The sequence below is a fragment of the Chiloscyllium plagiosum genome, chromosome 5, assembly GCF_004010195.1.
Source record: "Chiloscyllium plagiosum isolate BGI_BamShark_2017 chromosome 5, ASM401019v2, whole genome shotgun sequence".
Lineage (NCBI taxonomy): Eukaryota > Metazoa > Chordata > Chondrichthyes > Orectolobiformes > Hemiscylliidae > Chiloscyllium > Chiloscyllium plagiosum.
The window spans coordinates 63,102,339-63,115,851 of NC_057714.1; the positions used below are offsets into that span (position 1 = coordinate 63,102,339).

The 13,513-nt window shown below is 38.7% G+C and overlaps 1 protein-coding gene across 3 annotated transcripts in view; it reads left to right on the forward strand.

Annotated features, from left to right (window-relative positions):
• The first annotated feature begins 953 nt into the window (after nt 1–953).
• The window catches only part of LOC122549935 (inactive phospholipase C-like protein 2), a 131,250-nt gene continuing 118,690 nt past the window's right edge, over nt 954–13,513 (forward strand). Inside the window, exons 1-2 of one of the 3 annotated variants that reach the window (XM_043690187.1) lie at nt 958–3,440; nt 10,207–12,130. In XM_043690187.1, the coding sequence (XP_043546122.1) occupies nt 1,005–3,440; nt 10,207–10,299 (2,529 nt within the window). In that variant the 5' untranslated portion in view covers nt 958–1,004 and the 3' untranslated portion in view covers nt 10,300–12,130. Of the gene's footprint in view, nt 3,441–10,061; nt 10,155–10,206; nt 12,131–13,513 lie in introns of those variants that run through there. The other 2 variants (XM_043690188.1, XM_043690186.1) reach the window with 2 other exon arrangements.

The window sequence follows — 13,513 nt, forward strand, 5'->3', positions numbered from 1 at the left end:
TGTCTTATCTAAGGAGAGATATACTCACATTGAGTCAGTTCAGAGAACATACATTTGGTTGATCTGGATCTGGAAGGATTTTGTTTGTGAGGAGAGGTTGAGTAGATTGGGCTTGTCATCATTGGAGTTTAGAAGAGTGATTATTAAAATATACAAGATTCTTAGGGGACTTGACATGCAGAATGGTTGTTTCCTCTGGAGCACAATCTGAGAATGAGGGGTCACTCAGGACAGAGATAAGAAATAATTCTTTACCGCAGAGGGCTGTCAGGGCTGGGCCATTGAGTATATTCAATGCTAAGACTGACAAACTTTTAATCAGTTAGGGAATCAAGGGTTATGGGGAAAAGGCTGTGAGTGGAGTTGAGGATTATCAGGTCAGCAATGTTATCATTGAATGGCAGAGCATGTTCCATGGGCTGAATGGCTTATTTCTGTTTCATATTACATTATGGTAATGTTTCCTTCATTTGTTTTTCTATGTGGCCTTTTGGATTTTCCTTTCGGGAAGGAGATCAAGCAACTACTACCAGACTTTCACTTCTGCTGCTCTGACTGTTTACTGCTAAATCTCCGAGTGATTGGCATTTCTGCCTTTTCCTCAATGTTGCGAATTACCCATCTTCCACTGTACAATGGCCACAGTGATCCTATTGAGATCACAGATTGAATTGAGGAAAATGAGAGTTAGCCTACATCTCATCATTCTCAACGTGCAGAGTTACTTCATTAAACTGATCATACTTGACATACCAGGGAGAAAAACAAGCTGCTTATCTTTGTTGTTTATAATATCAGTTATCCTGTCAGTATCTTGTAGTCTCAAAGTGCAACAGTTCCACGTGTTTGCTCCTTCCATCCATTCTCCAAACAAAGGGAACAGAAGTTTGCATGTGTTATCTAAGATCTTGCACGTAAACATTTTTATTTATAGAACTTTTTCCTCTTTGCAGGATGGCACCAGACAACGAAAGGAGAGAAAGAAAACAGTCTCCTTCAGCAGCATGCCAACCGAAAAGAAGATCAGCAGTGCCAGTGATTGTATCAATTCAATGATTGAAGGCTCTGAACTTAAAAAAATTCGCTCCAATTCCAGAGTCTATCACCGCTATTTTCTTTTGGATGCAGACATGCAATCCCTTCGATGGGATCCTTCGAAGAAAGAATCAGATAAAGCAAAAATCGACATAACTTCAATCAAAGAAGTTCGAACGGGAAAAAATACAGAAATGTTTCGCACCAATGCTATTTATGATCATATTTCAGAAGACTGTGCATTTTCAATAATTTATGGAGAAAACTATGAGTCATTAGACCTTGTAGCTAATTCTGCAGATGTAGCAAATATTTGGGTTACAGGCCTACGGTATCTGATCTCCTATGGGAAACACACATTAGACATGATAGAAAGCAGTCACAATAACATGCGGACATCATGGCTTTCAAGTGTTTTTGCTGCAGCTGATACAAAAGGTGTAGGACATATACCATTTAACAAAGCTGTACAGCTTGTTAAGAATCTGAACTCGGGATTGAAAAATGCCAAAATCGAACTGAAGTTCAAAGAATTGCACAAAGCAAAAGAAAAAGTAGGAACTGATGTTATCAAAGAGGAACTGATTGAAGTTTATCATGAGCTTTGCACGAGACCAGAAATATATTTTTTGTTAGTCCAGTTTTCAAGCAATAAAGAATTTTTAGATTCCAAGGACCTGATGATGTTTTTGGAAGCTGAGCAGGGAATGCCACATGTTACGGAACAAGTGAGCATGGACATTATTCAGAAATATGAGCCATCAAGAGAAGGACAGGAAAGAGGTTGGCTTTCCTTGGATGGTTTTACCAAGTACCTCATCTCACCTGAATGCCATATATTTGATCCAGAGCACAAGAAGGTTTGTCAGGACATGACACAACCCGTGTCTCATTATTACATAAATGCATCACACAACACCTACTTGATTGAGGATCAGTTCCAAGGTCCCTCAGATATCACAGGATATATTCGTGCTCTGAAAATGGGGTGTCGAAGTATTGAGGTGGATGCGTGGGATGGTCCTGACAATGAACCAGTCATCTATACAGGTCATACTAGGACATCACAGATAGTCTTCCGCCAGGTTATTGACATAATTAACAAATATGCTTTTGTTGCATCGGAATATCCTTTGATTTTGTGTTTAGAAAATCACTGTTCATTAAAACAGCAGAAGGTGATGATCCAACATATGAAACAAACATTTGGAGACAAACTGTACACAAAACCCCCTTCTGTTGATGACAGTTACCTACCCTCCCCTGAAGTCCTTAAGAAGAAAATTCTGCTAAAGGCAAAAAAGCTGCCAGCAAATTTCACAGGCTCTGCAGGTGATATTACAGATGAAGATGAAGGCGCAGCAATGGCAAAAAGGGTGTCGAATGAGAATACAGACCAACAGAATGTAGTCTCAAACAGAAAGTTTAAGCTCTGCAAAGAACTCTCAGACATGGTGAGTCTTTGTAAATCTGTAATGTTTAAAGACTTTACAGACTCACTTCAAAATCAGAAATTTTGGGAATTCTGCTCATTCAATGAAGTAACTGCCACGAAACTTGCGAACGAATACCCAAAGGACTTTGTAAATTATAATAAGCGTTTCCTGGCCAGAATATTTCCAAATCCAATGAGAATAGATTCAAGCAACATGAATCCTCAGGACTTTTGGAAATGTGGCTGCCAAGTAGTAGCAATGAATTACCAGACGCCTGGTCTAATGATGGACCTTAACATTGGTTGGTTCCGTCAGAATGGGAATTGTGGATACGTGCTTCGTCCTGCCATCATGAGAGAAGAAGTTTCTTATTTCAGTGCTAATACTAAAGATTCAGTGCCAGGTGTTTCTCCTCAACTCCTCCACATCAAAATCATTAGTGGCCAAAATTTTCCAAAGCCAAAAGGCTCGGGTTCTAAAGGTGATGTCGTAGATCCTTATGTGTATGTTGAGATCCATGGAATCCCTGCAGACTGTGCTGAACAAAGAACTAAAACGGTTAACCAAAATGGAGAGAATCCCATTTTTGATGAGAGTTTTGAATTCCAGATTAACCTCCCTGAGTTGGCAATGGTGCGATTTGTGGTTCTAGATGATGACTACATTGGAGATGAATTTATTGCTCAGTATACGATTCCTTTTGAATGCTTACAACCAGGATACAGACATGTGACGCTTCAGTCACTGACAGGTGAAACTTTACCATATGCCTCATTATTCGTACATGTGGCAATCACTAACAGGAGAGGTGGAGGGAAACCTCACAAACGTGGCCTTTCTGTGAGAAAAGCTAAAAGGTCAAGAGAGTATGCTAGCATGAGAACAATCTTGATAAAATCTATAGATGAAATATTCAAGACTGTTGTTCAACAATTAAAAGAAGCAACTGATCTTCGAGAAAATGTGCAGGTACAGTTGTGCAAACTATGGTTTGTTTAGTCTACTATAATGTAATAGCAATTAGGATGAATTGCTTTTAGTTGGTTTTAAGCTATGATAGAAATATGATATTAACAAGAACAACTTTTATTTACACTTTTTAAAATAATGTTTCTTTAGGATTATCCACTATCAGGCAAAATTTGACACTGAGCCACATAAGGAGATAAATAAGACCAATAATCAAAAGCTTTGTTAATAAGGTTTTAAGGAGTATCTTAAATAAGGGATGGGGCAGAGAGGTTTTTGAATGAAATTCCAGAGCTTTGGGCCTTGGCAAATGAAGACACAGACACCAATGGTGGAATATTAAAAGTCTGGAATGCTCAAATGCATTGAATGAATTTGGTTATATTGAAGGCCGTAAGGATGGAGGAAATTAGAATCAGGCAGGTCTAAGGCCTTTTGCAGTGTGGGCATTAAAACAAGGATGAGAACTTTAAATGTGATGAGTCGCAAACTGGGAACCAAAGCAGACCAGAAATAGGTAAATGGGAGTTGGTTAAAGTGAAAACATAAGGGTAGAACATGGAAAACCATTCAGGAATGTATCAGAATAGTTAAGTGCTCTAAGGGACATAGATGACGGTTTCAACAGAAGCTGAGCTGAGATAGGGGCAGAGCCAGATGGTGTTACTGAGCAGATGTAGTTATTTTGTTAATTAGTTTGAGAAAATTACTGCTCATCGAGAACTGCATGTTGTATGAGCAGTCTGACAAATCAATGACATAGAGACACCAGGAGATGCTGGAACTTGGCATCATCAGCACACAGGTAGAAACTTTTTGATGACAGGGCAAATTTTACCCTAGGAGAATATATCGCTCCTCACCTATCTCACACCATGAAAAGGATTGCTCAACAACACACTGAAAGTACACGAGGGCCAGCCTTACTAAGATGACACTATAACTCTCCTTTTTAGGCACAGGAAGCCTCAACCAACAAGATGCTGGACAATCTGATTGACCAGCAGCTGAGTAGTCCCATCAGTGCCAGGGCACAGTACTGGTCACTGCTGGGACTGCAACAAATTCTAAAAAGACCACAGCACGTTAGTATAAAAGACATAGCTAAAGCATTCCCATCTATCTTCAGCCAGAAGTGCTGAGAGGGTGATCCACCCTCCTGAGGTCCCCAGCATCACAGATGTCAACCTGCAACCAATTTAATTCATTTTTCTAGATTCAGGGAAGGTTCCAACAGACTGGAAAGTAGCAAATATAACCTTTCTGCTCACAAGAAGAGGGAGGATAATACATTTTCAGATGACACAAAATAGGTAGCAAATTATTTTGTGAAGAATTTGCAGATGGATGTAGACAGGTTGAGTGAGTGGGTAAAAATTTGAAAAATCTGGGGAAAAGTGAAATTCTTCACTTGAGAAGGAAAAATGAAAAAGCAGAGTATGGCTTAAATAGAGAATTCCAAGCTGCAGAGAGATCTAGGTGTTCTACTGCAGTTGTCACAAAAAGTTAGTATGGAGTTTTAGCATATAGTTCAGAAGTTGAATAGGATGCTTTCCTTTATTAGGAGAGGAATTGAGTAAAATAATTGAGGATGTTATACTTCAGTTGTACTGGGTTTTGTTGAGAGCATGTCTCAAATACTTTGAACAATCTTCGTCGTCTTATTTAAGAAAGGATGTTAATGCATTGGAGAAGATTGAATAAACTGTTACCTTAAATGAGTGGATTGTCGTATGAGGGTAGGTTGGACATGCACGGCTTTTGTTTCCACTGGAATTTACAAGTTGAGTTGATGACTGGGGTATAGAAGATCCCGAAAGGTGGATGTTGAAAGAATGTTTCCTCTTTTAGGATGAATCCAGAATTATGGGGTATGGTTTCAAATTTAGGGGTTACCCTTGTAGGACATAACCAAGGAGAATTTTTTTCTTTTAGAAACTTTGGAGTTTTCTGCTTCAGAAGGCAGTGGAGACAAGATCATTGAAAACTTTTAAAGCAGTGGAAGATAGATTCTTGTTCGGCAAGAAAATCAAATAATTTGGAATTTGAAACATAAACAAATTTTACATAAGTTCTTGAATGACAGAGCAAGCTCAATGTGTCAAACAACCTACTTTTGTTCCTCTTTCATACCTTTAGTATGTTTCCTTTGATATCAAGACATTGATGATTGGGCACAAGATACACCAAGGCCAATGGGCTTTGACAACATTCTGGCACTAGTACTGAGCACGTGCCCTATAACTATGCCCCTAGCCAAGATGTTCTGGCATTGCTACAGTACTGACATCTATTCAGAAATGTGGAAAATTTCCTAGGTATGTCCTGTTCACAAAGAAAACTTGACAAATTCAACTCAGCCAATTACTGCCCTATCAGTCTATTCTTGAATATCAGCAAAGTGATGAAAGAAATCATCATTGCTTCTATTAAGTATCTTATGCTGCACAACAAACTGCTCACTGATGCTCAATTTGGGTTCTGCCAGGACCACTCAGACCCTGGGATGATTACAGCCATGGTCCAAACATTGACAAAAGGGAAATTCCAGGAATGAAGTGATAGTGAATGCCCTTAAGATCAAGGCAGCATTTGACTGAGGAGAGCATCAAGGAATCCTAGCGAAACAAGAGTCATTGGGAATCAGAGGATAAAAATCTAAGCTAGTTGTAGTTATATCTAGCACAAAGCCAGAGGCAACTCAGTCCCAGGACGTCAATGCAGGCAGGGTAGTGCCCTTCATCCAATTATCTTTGACTGCTTCATAACATTACAGGATCCCTACAGTGTGGAAATAAGCCATTTGGCCCAACAAATCCTCACCAATCTCTGAAGAGTATCTTACCCTATCATTCCCTTACCCTATTACTCTATATTTCCCCTGAATAATGCACTTAACCTACACATCCTTTTAGAATCATCAAAGATGATTGCCTCATCAATTATGTTTCCTCCATCAAAAAGTCAGAATTGGGGGGTGTTCACTGATTCTTAAACAATGTTCAGCACCAGATACTGAACTATCCCTTGTCCATATGCAGCAATATTGAGATAACATCCAGGTTTGGGCTGATAAGTGGCAAGTAATGTTTGCACTGGTTAAGTTCTGGTTAATGACCATCTCTAACAATAGAGAATCTAACCATCTTTTTTGACATTCAGTGATATTATCATTGCTGATGCCCTCATTGTCAATATCCTGGGCATTACTATTAACTAGAAAGTGAACTGAACCAGCCACACAAAAACTGTGGCTAGAATGCAGATCAGATGCTAGGAATTCTGTGGTGGGTTGCCCACTTCTTGACTCCCTAAGGCCTGTCTTCCATCTACAAAGCACAATCATGAGTCTGGTGGAATACTCTCCAGATTAAAGTGTTCACTTGATTGTCACCCTGTCCAGTACCTCCACCATTCAGTCCTGTTAATACTGATGCACTACATGGTTGAGTGTTCGTTGCAGGGACTCAGAAAAACAGTAGCTTCCAAAACTATGGCACTACCATCTGGAAGGAGAAGGACAGCGGACACATGGAAAACTCACCATTTGCAGGTCCCCTCCATACCATATATTATCTTGATTAGAATAGTTTTGCTGTTTCTTCACCGTCACGGAGTCAAATCCTGGAACTTCCTTTCTGCCAAGACTGTGAGTGTTCCTACACCTTGGGACTGGAGTGGTTTAAGTGTGCAGCTCACCACCACAGACTCCAAGGTAATCAGGAATAGGCAATAAATGCTGGTCTTGACAGTAATGTCAACAGTCTATGACTGTTTTTAAAATCCATGGATACTGCATTAGTACAGGACTTTTGGTTGAGAGAGATTGGGATTTCAGTGAGAGGAATGATGTATGATTGAATGCGCTTGATGGGCACAGAGGACCTTCAAAGGGTAAGTACTCCTATCCTTACCCGCCTTTTACCCTGAGTTGGACAAATCGCCTTCTGGCCACTTTCCTTCCACCTTTGCCTGCTCACTGTTAATGTGGCAATAGTGGAAATATGCATTTAAATTTTCCTTACTTAACAACTGTAAGGTCTCTATTTTATGACTTTTGTTAAACTTTGTTTTATATGCCTGAATATCCTCCATTCCCCACCCACCCTCATATATTGCAGCAGGGGATCATAAGATTAACCTCAATACCTCTAATGAGCACCATATAGATGAGAAGTCAGAGGGGGTAAGGATAAATCTTTGGGAGGATACTTTTGACAATGGAATGAGAAGAGACATTATTGCAGGTGTTGAGAATGGAAACAGATGGAGTGCAATCTCACCCAGCTGGATGAGTCTGGAGGAGGATACTGTGCTCAAGTATGTCTAAAGTTACAGACGTTGAGAAAGTGGATGAGGGTTAGTTTGACTTAGTCACTGTCAGAGGATGTCATTTGTTACTTTGACATGAGCTGTTTTGGTGCTGTGGCCAAGTTAGCATTCTGATTTCGTGGAATATGGACATGGAGGAAAGGTGAGCACAGGTGGAAGGCAATATTGTGTTCAAAATGTTGAAGTAGAAAGAGGGTTTGGGATGGGGTGGTAACTTGCGAAGATATTAAAATCAAGATGAATGTATATGAAGAGGGTGAACTATTAACAGTATGAATTTGGAGCCAATGTGAAGGACTTATTTAACAGGCAGAGAAGAAGTAAAAATATTTCTTGAGCTATTTCCTATCACATACAAACTCCTTGCATAAAGCTGCACAATGTCAAGTTCAGTGCTCTTGGTTCATCTGGAAAATGGATTGTTCTGTTTGTGGGTGCTACATCCTTCAGACTGGTCATTCTTTAAACACTTTATTGAGTGCTGATTCCAGATAAAGTTCAATTCATATGTTCCTTTATTACATCATCAAATCTTCTCCTGAAAGTATCAGCTATTGCAGAACCCTGTCACATAAATTCTAGTAAATATTCTCATTGTTTTAAGTGTAAGTTTAAAAATGTTAAGAGTGTTCCAGTTTGGATTCCATGATCAAAATTGTTTGCATAATATAATAATAATTTTATTGCCATTAATGATCTGATACTGAAATATATTTTTAACATCCATATTATTTAAAAATTACTTGTAATGACTGCTACTCAACTATGAACCTGCAACATATTTCTCTAAAACTGAAAGTATAAAGTAATGGTTATGCATTGTTGTGATGTTATATTGAAACATAATTTTAAAAGGGAAGCTTTAATAGAAAGAAATAGGAGAGGGGAAATGTGGAATTTGTAAATATGAGGGAAAAATAACTATATGAATACTGGAATAAGAATCACAATGTCAGCTGAAAAGGCAAAGCACAAACCTGTTTCTGTTTCAGAAGATAGTACTACAGAAATCTAGTTCCCTGAAACTTCCAGTAGGCAATTTATTTCTTTAGTTATGTACCAGAGTAAGTTAAAACCATTACTTTCTCACTTGAGTTGCCTCACAGTCTCTGAAAGTATTTGGCGGGAAACTATCATCTACTATATCAAATGGTCAGGAAATTTGTGAAATTGGGTGATGATGTCTTTTCATTGCTCAGTCCCAACAGGAAAGCAGCCAGGTTCTGCTTGACTTCTCACTTAACAATCAATCTTTTACTCAATTAACTAGTTTTTAAAAATTCATCCATGGGATGAGGGCATCACTGGCTAGGCCAGCATTTATTGCCCATCTCTAATCACCCAAAGGGTGGTTAAGAGTCAATCACATTGCTGTCTAGAATCACATGAAGGCTGGACTATGTAAGGATGGCAGACTCCTTCCCTGAAGGACTTACGTGAACCAGATTATTTTTCGACAATCAGCAATGGATTCATGCTCGTCATTCCGTCTGCCATGGTGGAATTCAAGCTGCAGAGCCTTATCTGGGTCTCTAGATTAACAGCCACAAGGCCATCAGCTCCCCCATACATGCCGCTTCCTGGTTGATTGAAATCAGCACCATTCTTAGACAATTAATGTAAGATTAAATGGTATTGATGTATTTATTTTGCACAGATCATGCTTTTTATTTACCTGTGCATCTTAGAAAATATAGTGTAAATTTTGAGAAGCCATTTATCAGAGTTCCTTCCAAGTTTCCTTTTAAAAGGATATTATAGATAATGAGATTTATTTATATTTTTCAGCTCATTACTTACAAATGGGCAATGTTGGCAAGGATAATTCACTATCTGATTATTTGCGCTGACATATTTGAGGGATTGACAACAGAGAAATGAAGGCAATTCTTCTGATAACCTCATTATAACCTCATTTTGGCTAACTGAGAAACCTTTAGGTTAATGTCTGCATTACCTCTGTTCCTACGTCTTATGGTCTTATATTCAGCAGAGTTAAAGGTTGAAGCAACTTGGCACAATGACAATGAAAGCAATCCTTAACTGTACTGATCGAGTGCTAGAACCCATAATCGGTGTATATTATCTGCAGCTCTGCCTTTTTATTTTTGCTTGGCCAGTGTTATTTGCTGATCCTTAACTGACTTTGAAATAAATGGCTTACAGCATATCAGATTTCCTTCCTTAAATAACAGTCGTGAACCAGGTAGGTTCTTACTACATCAAAAGTTTCATTGCTGAGAATAGTTTTCAATTGCAACTTTATTAATTGAATTTAATTTCCACCAGCTGCTGTCCCTATCAGAATGTGGATCAGGAGCACAAGATTTGACACCTATACTTGCCCTTTCTGGCACTGTTCTACCTCATAATTAAGATGTTGTGACTAAAACTTTCATGCAGGTTGATTAACAAGTTGCTGTCATTCTGGTAGATTGGAACAAGTTCCTCTCAGTCATTGATGTCAATGTTGCACTTCAAAGAGAACTCAAAGAGCCTTCAAAGCATTTCCTTTGTCCTCCACTGAAGCACTGGCCATTTGAGATTTGAGGAACCAGGACCTGGGAAAGGGGGAGGTTTTCAGCCATTTGGACATTGTGTACACTTTCAGAGGTTTTGCCTGACTGCTTGTGAAGCAGGCTTCAAGAAGGACATCTGCTTTAGCTCGCCAGTCCCTTTACTTAATCCACAGGATACAATTAAAGCATTGTTAATGGAACCCCTCTATTGTTCTCATTTCATGCCAGTATACAGCCAATGTTCCAGTACAGCAGTGTAGTGCAGATGACTTCTCTATGCACTAAATTTTTGTTGATTTTTAGAAGTCTTTGTTAGGAAAGTCTCAATACTGTAGAATGTAGAACTAACGTTCATCTGATCAAATGTCAAAAATATCATGCACGTTTATGAAAAGTAATGCTCCTAATGTCCTAATTAATTTTAGTGCTGTTTATGGGACCTTGCTGTACACTAGATATTTGATGTGTTTGCTCACATTAAAAAATGTATCTGTATTTCAAAGTAATTTATTATGGATGAAACATTAGGGCACTTTCAAGAAACTGTAAATTCTTTTTTCTGTCTCTAGGAACGATAACCAAAATCCAATGTCTCAGTCTTTACTGAATAGACTAAAACAACTTAGCATTTTTTAGTACAGATCTTATTTCAATATCCAATAACAAATACTCTCCTATTTAAGATACATCAGCAGATCTAACCAAAGAGTCAGAATCAGAAAACAATTCCTTTTTTTCAACTGAGTTAATTTTTGACTGCAGAAAATGTATGCCCTGCAGGTTAATGATTAGTTCAGGAAAGCCACAGCTGTATAAATTTTAGTAATAGAGCATTGCATTTTTGAATCCCAGGCTAAGATACCCTAAAGCACTATCCACAACACGTGGAACTAGAAACATGGAAAATAAGAACAGAAGTAGGCCATTCGGTCTTTTGTACCTGCTGTGCCATTCAATTTTGATCCTGATTGATTATCCTACTCAACATCCTGTTCCTGTTCCTGCTTTTGCCCCATGCCCTTTGGTCCCTTTAGTTCTAAGAACTATATCTAATTTCTTCTTGTAAACAGTCATTTTGGCCTAAACTCCTTTCTTTGGCAGAAAAGTCCACAGGTTCATCACTCCCTGGATGAAGAAATTTCTCTTTATCCAGACCACCACCCAATCTTACAAATTTCCTGATCAGGTAACAGAGCAGATGATAATTTGAAGCATCAATTGGATGCTTGATATATCCAGCAAAGGAACAGACATAAATCAATAACCTACTTATCCATAAAGAGGTACAATATGACCAGATTTAATTTTAAATTCTATGTTTTATGTTAATACTTTCTTAACATTGGCCATTGAGTTGAAATTAAGGGGAGACAATAGTTTTGTAGGAACATTATAGGAATTGAAAGACATGTGGCCAAAAGAATGTAGGTCAAGAGTTAGTCAATTGAAGAAACTGAGACCCATGGCAGAAACTTACAAACCTTAGTAAACATCAACCTGAAGTTTGAGGGTCAGCCTTTTTAAAATTCATCAGGACAATCTGAATAACTCTTTCAAAAGTTGATATCTCGAACAATGCAGTCCTCCATTAGTAGCCCTTATGGGCTTCAGAGTTTGCCTGGATAATTGTGACAGATTTCCATGGGATCTGCAAGACAGAAGAAGAGGACATCAAGCTTAAGAACATAAGAATATAAGAGCAGGAGAGGCCATTTGGCCCCTTAAGCCTACTGTTACATTCAAGTCCACGTTCCTATCTGTCTCCCATAATCCCTCAATCCCTTGTCAATCAACGAATCTGTCTACTTCAGTCTTGAATATATTTAGTATATATATACTATGTGGGGTAAAGCATTCCAAAGACTAATAGTGCTCTGAAGAAACTGTTCCTCAGCTCAGTCCTGCAGGAGATGTCTTTATTTGAAACTATGTCCCTTAGTTTGAGATTCCCTCAGGAGAGGAAGCATACTCTCAGCATTTAATTAGGTTTTGGGTAGCAGCCCAAGTGAATAGTTGAGTTTGTCTTTTTTTTAACTAAATACAAGCTTTCTTACTCAAATAACAAAAAGTAGAAATAAGACCGATTTGATCTCACATGAATAAACACAATTTTTTATATTATTTTCTAATAAAAGCCTCCTCATGGTAAGTGATGCAGATGTGAGAAGACTGCAGCACCTTTTGGTGTTATTGAGCTATAAATAGCCAAGTTGGGATCCATCATTACCTCTGGTTAATGAATCATTAACACGTAGACATGTGAGGTGGTAATATTGCTCCTCAAACATCTCAGTCACTTGTTAACAAAAAGCAAAATAAATATTTTAGATTAGATTAGATTACTTAATCTAACAAATCCACACCGACCCGCCACCCACCCAGACCCATTCCCTTACATTTTACCCCTTCACCTAACACTACGGGCAATTTAGCATGGCCAATTCACCTAACCTGCACATTTTTGGATCGTGGGAGGAAACCGGAGCACCCAGAGGAAACCCATGCAGACACTGGGAGGATGTGCACACTCCACATAGTCAATCGCCTGAGACGGGAATTGAACCCGGGTCTCTGGCGCTGTGACGCTGCAGTGTATTACACACCTCTAGAGCAGTTGAACTTGAACTTGGGACTCCTAATCCAGAGCTATAAAGAGCTTTTAGGTAAGGATGAACACTCACATCTCCTAAAAATTCAGAGTTTCTCACCTTAATATCTTATAGCTTCCCATTAATGTGAGAAAACATTATTTGTTTAAATATTCATGTTTTAATTAATATGAAGCTTTTTAGCTTACCTTAGTTAATCAGATCAATGGCTCCCTTTTAACAAGACATTCAAAGTATCATATATCTTAGCACATGTATAGGTCAACCTTTTGAAGCTTCAGAGAGTCCTTCCAGTAATGGGAATCGAATTGTATAGTGATTGGAAGGAAGGCCAGGTGGATCTCATTGACTATGTTATCCTTGAATGGGGTTGTTAACCCAATTAGGGAGCCCTGGTTGACAGATATATACAGGGGTTTCAGAGAATCTCCTGTTTCTAGGCACTGGCTCTGAACTGGCTGGTCAGAGACCATGTACTAGTCATATGTAAAGGGTGACTTGGTGATAGAATATCAGCCTCTGTGGAATTATTTCAACTTGTATGTGGAATGCAATGTATGAAGTACCGATGTTGGCACAAGTTGTCCTAATTTTGCTCATGTGCATTTTCAAA